Source organism: Cornus florida, unplaced genomic scaffold (assembly GCF_030987335.1).
Source record: "Cornus florida cultivar Cherokee Brave unplaced genomic scaffold, ASM3098733v1 CherokeeBrave_3.0.0_Hap2_Chr10, whole genome shotgun sequence".
NCBI lineage: Eukaryota > Viridiplantae > Streptophyta > Magnoliopsida > Cornales > Cornaceae > Cornus > Cornus florida.
Genome location: NW_026775580.1, coordinates 93281739 through 93290008, shown reverse-complemented (window position 1 = coordinate 93290008; position 8270 = coordinate 93281739). Strand labels below are relative to the sequence as shown.

Here is an 8270-nt window from a genome sequence, read left to right as displayed (position 1 = left end):
ATTCAATTTAGCTCAACTAGACTTGTGAAATACACATTATATTATTTCTAATTCTTTTATTTTATTTATTCTTTTATATTCATTATTATGTTTATTACCTTATTCTAGGAAATTTTTAAAGTTAATTCATTCAATGTATAATCTTTTACTTGTGTAACAAAGGGAATGCAAATAAATTGGTCAAAGTTTATTTCAAATTAGACTCATTCTTTTTTGGCGTAAGTAATTTGATTCATTCATTTGTAAGTAATTTGATTCATTCTTTTGTAACTCAAAATCCCATAAAAGGTACGAGTTCTATTCGGGAATTTTTTTTATACTATTCTTTAATTTTATTTAAATTTATAATTAAAAATAATATGTTTATTTATTATCAATTTACATAAGTAATGAGATAGTAAGGACCTAAGTATTATTTTTCGAGTATAATTTACAAAAATTTATTAAAATAACTACAGTTGTTTAAGAACTTTTACTAGTCAAGTGGGCCACTCTCCTACATTATTTAATAAAAAATTAATAATTAAGACTTAAACTCCAAATAAATAGGAATCAAATCCCAAAATGTTCAGGAAAACATTTGTGTTACGCATGACCCCGCCACATTTTATCCAGTCTTTTTCACTGCCATGACCAACCAACCAAGGACTGCAAAAAAAAAAAAAAAAACAAAAAAAAGGACTCATTTTATTTCTGAATTGTTGGTGTGGTCAATTTCACTCTTTATATATATATATAATCTATTATATAATCTGTTTATCATATTCATAATGGGGAAACGTGGACCTATTGCCCTCAACCCCCACCTTTTATTTTCCTTGAAATATGGCTCCATTTTGTGCGGTTTTTTTTTTTTTTTTTTTTTTAATGGTGGACGCAATTCTTTCCCTCGTAGCAATGTCAATCCCATTCTCTCTTCTCTCACTCTCCACTTTGTTTTTTCTGTTTTCAAATTATATGATTTTGGTTTTTAAGTATTGCATCTAAATCAATCAAAGTTTAATATTATTTTCATCAAACTAGGCAATTCTTTTTTCAGATCACTTTACATTTTAATTTTTCGATTTTTAGAAGTATGATTTTGAACGCATTGCGTCTCAAAATTCATAGGTATATGATTTTGAACGCATTGCGTCTCAAAATTCATAAGTATGGTGGCTCTCTTTGTTTTTCAATCACTCAAAATATAATATTATTTTTTAAAAAAATAAAAAAATCAAATTGTTCGATAATCAATTTTCACCAATTTTCATTTTATTTCTGTGCAATAATGTCAATGTTCGATCTCTTGTTGGTGCGGTCAATTTCAGTCTTAAGTTGTCACAAGTCACAAGGAAGAATTTACTTCATGTACACAACATAAATTTAATTTGAATTTTTATTATTTATTTAATGCTGTTTGATCTTATATTTAATGTTAATGATTAATTGATTGTTGCATTTAATAACTGCAACATGCACTTAATAATGGCAGTCTGTCTGGTCAAGGCCACCACCATGAGTCAATGTCATACATATATTTTCATAATAATTGTTGTGTTCATTCAATTGTCTAGTTCTGAGAATAGAATATTGCCCATCTTCAATAAACTACTTTTCTTTTCGTCCTCTGCAACATTTCAAGTGCCATTTGGGCATGGTACACCCACCATTAGTGAGAAGCTTCAAAACTTAATTTCAACCATAATATTAAAAGCAACTCTAAATAAGGGTGTCCTCGTTTGATAAACAGCCGATCATGTATTGGTTACGCTGGTATCCACAATCAATACATGATCAATATTTTACGATATTTGTGAATATGTGTTAGATACTTCTTATATATTTTTTTTAGATATATTCGATATTTCTCATACGTTTTATGATACATTTTAACAAATTTGAATATTAAAATGCAACTTTTTTAATAATAATAACATAATATAATTGTTAAGAAAAAATTTAAATTTTATTATGTGATAATTAGTGATGCTTGTTTTATGTATTGTGAAATGAGTTTTTATGTTATATTACTGACTGTATTTAGATTCATAATATTTTTTGCATTCATACCGTTTGCAATAAAGATAGGTAAATGCAACTTAGAAAAAGTGTAATCCAATTGACTCTAACTTTGCAAACTTAAACAACACTACCTCAACCATGATAAGAGTATGTAATTGACATTTGACCTCTGAATTGACCCATTTAAATCATTAAAGTATAATAGTAATATTTATAAGTCCTTTTATTTGACCAAAATGACCCTAAGCGAAAAAAAAAAACTCAACCACTGTAGCTGCCAATGCCATATGCATACAAACAGGGGCGAAGCCAATAATTTTTAATGGGGGAATACAAAACTCTTACTTTCCACATCAAAAAGTAAGAAATATGTTTTTTAAATATTTTTTTTTTATTATTTCGTAGTAATATATTAAATATCACCTTCAAGTAATCACAACAAATTAATCTTTTTATTTCTTAGTGTTTACTGAAACATTACTTATACAACATGTCACATTTTTCTTTCACAAAATAAAAAAAAACATGTCACAATAAAATCATATTTATTTTTTTCTTCTTGTGGGCCATGTTGATCAATAAATAGGAGGTTATAAAGGTAATTTAATAATTCACGTGGGTCAATTCAAAAGTCAAAGGTTAAGTATGTACTTTTATTATGATTGAGGTGTCTTTGTTCATTTATGTCCCAAAAATTCTTAAGTTGTAGATGACTGTTTTTAATCCAAACACAGGGTGTCAATAAAATTTGCCTAATTATTTTTTATTGTCGTATTTCTTTTTCTTTTTTTTTGTTTTTTTTTTAAAAAATTATCATATTATCGTATCAGATTCATTTTTTGTACCGATATTTTGAATCATATCAGATTCATATTTCATATATGTGTCCATATTTTGCATCGTATTTGTGCTTTTTAGGGCCATAAATATTCATTATTGAAGTTAGTGCATGTAAAAGCCCAATAGATGGGGCCGAGATTACAAGTGGGCCTTCCTCAACTTTGTAGCTATGTGTGCAACATTGGTATAATCTGATAGGTGGGAATCTAAATCATGGAATTACTTTGGAGTCTAGTCTTTGTGTCACTCATTTCATGGCAAACTTTTGTGTTTGTCCTAATTCAGAGCATTTATATCTATGTTCAGTTTAGTCAATTTACTCCATAATCATTTGATATAAAATAAAATAAAAAATTCATTTGGGAATTAAATTTTGGGATAAAGATATGATAAGAACATACAAGCTTTTTTTGCATGCAATGGCCAAGTTGAAGTACATAAAATTGATGGGTAATGAATAAAGCTTTAGAGGTCACTTTAACATCACATTGACAAAATATATAAGCTTTTGCCGCCCTGCCCTTTTTCTTTAATGATCAGATAGATTCCTTGCCATCTTCTATTACACATTTAGGTCTAGTATTATTTTAGTGCAATTAAATTAAGAATGCAATATTAAATCGAGAATGTATTATATTCTCGATTTAAAAGTTTTGTGTTATTAAAATAAATATGTTGTGTGAGTATTTATCTACATTATGGTTTCATAAGTATTTACGTTGTTGTTATAAGAGTTTCAGGTCTTCGTTGTAATGTGTTGTATCCTTTATTTAAATTATACTTAAAGTTGTTATTATGTGTAGTACTATCTCATTCTTTACAATTCTGAGAGTAAATTGCTAACTAAAAAGTAAAAACAATTGTTTTTAGCAAATGAAAAGTAATAGTAGAAAGTAAAAATACAGGAAGTGAATAAAAGGAAAAAATAATTTTTATATAAAAAGGGTATTATTATAAATTATAAAACTTTCTTTTAAAAAAAAAGAGAGAGAAAATTCCTGTGTTCTTTTTAAAGAAAATTTTATCAAAAAGTTAGCTTGTTAAGAAAAGTAATTTTTTTAAAAAAATAAAAAATAAAAAATAGATTCTTACATTTAAAACTGTGACTCAACCTACAGGTTTAAAGCAAACACCTTCGTAACTGAACAATTGAGTTGTTACCTGTTGTCATTTTAAAAAGGTCCAGCCTTTGCACCCACTAACTTTCCTCCCCATCTTCAAAGAAGAGGGGAGGGATTCGAACCCCTATGTAGGTAAAAAAGTGTGTGGGTTTGCTTTACAATCCAAAAAAAAAAAACTTTCCTACTTGAAAAAAAAAAAAAAAAAAAAAAAAAACAACCAAAACAAAACAGTGATGAGTTGGAGTCCACGCACTCACCACCCCAACATCAATAATTTTACTTTAGTAGGGCCATACTCGGAGTCAAGCTACCGAAACCAGGGTAAATTAGTCTTTTCAAAAAAGTTAACGAGGGCCAGATATAAACGGCGCAAGTAACGGTCGTTTTCTATCAGGGGAGTCGCAGCAATGGCGACTGTCGTCGTCTCCACCAGATTGAAGAGGGAAAAGTATAAGCGCACCAAACACGACTCTGCTTTCTCCGATTGGAAGGTATGCCTTCTTTTCTATCTTTTAAGTTGAATATGGTTGCTGTTTTTTCTTGCCCTATTGTCTGAGAATGATCTGAACCTTTGAATCGGTTGATTTGGAAATTGTTGGAATGATTGATTAAGTGTACTTTTTGTAATTTATGGAAATTGAACTGAAATTTTTCTCTGAGTAAAAGGGAAGGTGTTGGGTAACCTAACTGAGTAAGACAAGTTCTTGAGTTGGATTCAATAAAAATTTTGCAAACTGGTCTTATCCAGGAAGATTATTTCTTTGTTGCATACTACTTTAGGAGCAATGCACCACTTGAAAATGCAATTTGGGGGTTTATACCTTTTTAACTTAGCATCTTACATATGCAATTTTACATAGGTGATGTGTGTATATACACACACATACACAGACACATTTATGTGGTATTGGAATATAGCCAATAGATGAATCCGAGGGCCATAAATTAAGTCGCGGATAAAGCTTCTTGTAGGGCAGGGAGCAAGAGATCAACTCTGTATATATATGAGAACGTAGTTTTGTAATTAGATTTGACGCTGTAATTAGTCTGTAGATGTTAGGACTACCTTTAGAAAGAAGTTGTGGCCCTTGGCAGTTGACTTCATCACTTTATTGCCTGTGCACCTTCTCTCTTAACTTACTGGTTTATAATGAGTGTGCAAAGCATTTACACAGACTAACATCTGCAATTGGGAAGTACTTTTGGATCATAAATTGATACATTCCATATGGTACAATGTGATTCATTGGGGCACTTTTTTTGCGTTGCTTTGTTCAGATTCTCATTGGGCCTTCTGATTGGGAAGACCATAAACTGGGGAAGGAAGGAGCGGCGAGATACAGGGTTCACAACCTCCCAAATTGTGCTTCTTGTCCAGGAATCTATGAGCTCGGGATAGCTGTATCACACAGTCGCTCAGGGCGTACGATTAGCAAGCTTGACCAAAACCGTATAATTACCGTTTACGTTGGACAAGCTGAGAATGTTAGGACTAGACTCCAGTGTTATGGCCAAGCAGGTGCTCATTTGGAGAATGGCAGCTCAACTGGTGAGCTGAGAGATTCTGTCCGGAAAGGGCCTGGGTTGTTCACTGAAATATTCTCAAGAGGCTTCCCCATTGTGTATAGATGGGCCCCCGTGAGTATTTTATTTTCCATTTTTGTATTGCTTTAATTTGTTGGACTGCTCCGGTTTTATTTATCACTTTTAGTAGGTGATTTAAATTTTATCTAAGAATAGAGTTAATTCATGTAAACTATGAGTTCACAAAGCTAGATAAAATATTAGAAATAGGACAGATGAATCTTCTAGGATCCAAGGACACTGATGATGTCATGTTCAGATTAAGGCTTTTTATCTTCTATCTTTTTATTTTTTTCTTTTTTAATGCCGCAGTGATGATTTCATGTCCACATTAACACTGTTCTGTTTTTTATTCTATTCTCTTTCTTAATTCTTTGTGATTGCTCTCTGCATTTAGACTTCTAATGGCTTGCTGTCCAATTGCATATGACTTAATTAGTTGTTGCTGAATGTTGATTCTTTTGCTAAATTAGAAATTTTCTTTTCAAGATTAAGAGACAAACAACATTATATATGAGAAAACTGATTTGGGGACATACAATTGTGACAGCCTTTTCTTCATACATGCTATAGTTACCACCACCAAATGCTTTGGTATTTTCTCACCTTTCAAAGTGAAAAGTTGAAGCTTCAAGTCACCATAGGGACAAAAACCCCCCTTCCCCACCCCCAAAAATCCTTTAAAGGGAAAGTAAACCAACTCCTTTGATGTTGAAAATTTTAAGGGTTCAATTGTTTATTTTATTTTTTTCTTTTTAGTTTTATTTTAAACAAAATTTTCATTACAGTGGCAAATGAGCAGTCACAGTAATGCTATTGGAAACAGATATTATTCATGAATTCGGCATATCATATATATGTAGTTCCTACTGTCTTCTAAAAATTCAGGTGTAATGAGTTGGCTGAAGAGATCATTGTATTCATTTGGGTATTACTACATATGATGTAAAACTTACTGCTGATGCTTGCCTGTCCTGGGGTTATGCGCTTCCCAGTATTTATGCATGCAAGCTGGCTTGCAAATAATTTTTGGCTTATATTTTGGAAGTCCTCGATTATTGTTTTCATTCCTTTTCGCCAATGTTGAACAGATGAACAATAAAAGGGATGCTGAGAAAACAGAAACTCAGCTGCTTGACAAATTTGATTATGCATGGAACAAAGGCAGTAATGGTGCACGTCGCCATGATGATATCCTCCAAAAGCTTAATCGAAGTAGTTTGGGCACTATCCAGCTTCCTGCTATTACTAGGAAGCTTCAAACTTTCTTTCAAAAGCAAGTGGGTGTTAGAATCAAAGCATGCGAGCCCCTTGTTTTGGAGAATGGATCCACAATATATACTAATTCAGAGAACAATGATCTCTTTCCTCAAATTTTCAAATTTGGCAGATCTCATCCTAAACTAGTTTCGATGAGATTTCATGTTAATGATGACCATGCTAATATTTGTGGGGTGGCCTTGGGTCATGGATCTGTTTGTGGAAGGCCACCAGTTGAAGGAAGAAAAAGGTGTGCTGAGCACAAAGGTATGAAAATTAATGGTTCCATGTCAAAGCTGATTACAGAAGTGAAACAGCATTATGTACGTGGCCCGGTTTTGGAATCCAGCACTTGTCCTAATGAAAATGAGCAGGTCTCCCCTGAAACACATAAAACGGGCACACGGCGGCCTGATGTTTTCTTAGAGAAGTCAGTTGCCAACAAGGAGTATGGTACTATTTGTGGTGTGGACTTAGAAAATGGAACTTTCTGCACAAGACAACCTGTTGCAGGACGCAAGAGGTGTGAGGAACACAAAGGGATGAGGGTTAAGGATTCCATGCCTAAATCATCAGCAACAGGTATATCCAGCGTGTATGATGGTTCAGGTATCAGTGCTTATAATGACCAGAAGTACGATAATATCTCTCCTGGATCAGTCTCATCTAGAAATGCTCTCAATGGGGACTCTTCCACTTGTGGAGCACCCTTAGCCAATGGTTCCTTTTGCAAAAGGCAACCAGTTGAAGATAGAAAAAGGTGTTGGCAACATAAAGGCATGAAGGTTAATGGTTCCTCTAAGGAAGTGGAAGATAAAATTGGCATGTACGCAACAAGTTCAGGAATCAGTGCTTCCAATGACTGCAAGTATAACAATGCCTCTCCCCAATCAGTCTCGTGTAGGACTGCTACTTGCGGTGCAACCTTAGTCAATGGATCCTTTTGTAGAAGGCAACCAGCTGAAGGGGCAAAAAGGTGTTGGCAGCATAAGGGCATGAAGGTGAATAGTTCCGCGTCAAACAGTTTCATTTCAACTTATGACACTCAAGAATTTTTATCACATATATGTGGTGCTGCATTACAGAATGGTTCCGTCTGTAGGAGAATGCCAGTTCATGGAAGGAAAAGGTGTCAGCAACATAAGGGTATGAGAGCCGCTCCTAGCTATTATTTCTAGCGGGAAAAGTGCCAGAAAGAGCAGAATGTTTGTGTAAACATATTAAGGCATTGGTTTGTTTCCTTTTATCAGCTGAGGCATTTGTTTGTATATTTTGTAGTTTGTTGTTTTAGGAGGGTTTCTTCATCTACCTATCAGATAATGTTGTAGCTTAATTGTCATTGAAAGTGGAGATATAAAATTTATAATGCCATTAACTTCAATTACAGTGTTCCTATGCACTGTATCTTCATCATGTACAACTATTAAACATGCTGCTGGCTTCACCATATGAAAAAGTTCC

General features: G+C 33.0%; 1 protein-coding gene across 1 annotated transcript; it reads left to right on the top strand.

Annotated features, from left to right (window-relative positions):
* Positions 1 to 4177: 4177 nt before the first annotated feature.
* Positions 4178 to 8222, top strand: LOC132275904 (protein EFFECTOR OF TRANSCRIPTION 2). Its single transcript, XM_059777097.1, has 3 exons — positions 4178 to 4456; positions 5244 to 5603; positions 6641 to 8222. The coding sequence occupies exons 1-3, from the start codon at positions 4373 to 4375 to the stop codon at positions 7985 to 7987; spliced, it is 1791 nt and encodes a 596-aa protein (XP_059633080.1). The 5' UTR covers positions 4178 to 4372; the 3' UTR covers positions 7988 to 8222.
* Positions 8223 to 8270: the final 48 nt, after the last annotated feature.

Bases quoted from the DNA above. Each gene is read 5' to 3' on its own strand.
- LOC132275904 (XM_059777097.1), top strand. From the start codon at position 4,373: ATGGCGACTGTCGTCGTCTCCACCAGATTGAAGAGGGAAAAGTATAAG. The intron at 4,457-5,243 runs GTATGCCTTCTT...TGCTTTGTTCAG, and splicing joins CTGCTTTCTCCGATTGGAAG to ATTCTCATTGGGCCTTCTGA. The intron at 5,604-6,640 runs GTGAGTATTTTA...AATGTTGAACAG, and splicing joins TTGTGTATAGATGGGCCCCC to ATGAACAATAAAAGGGATGC.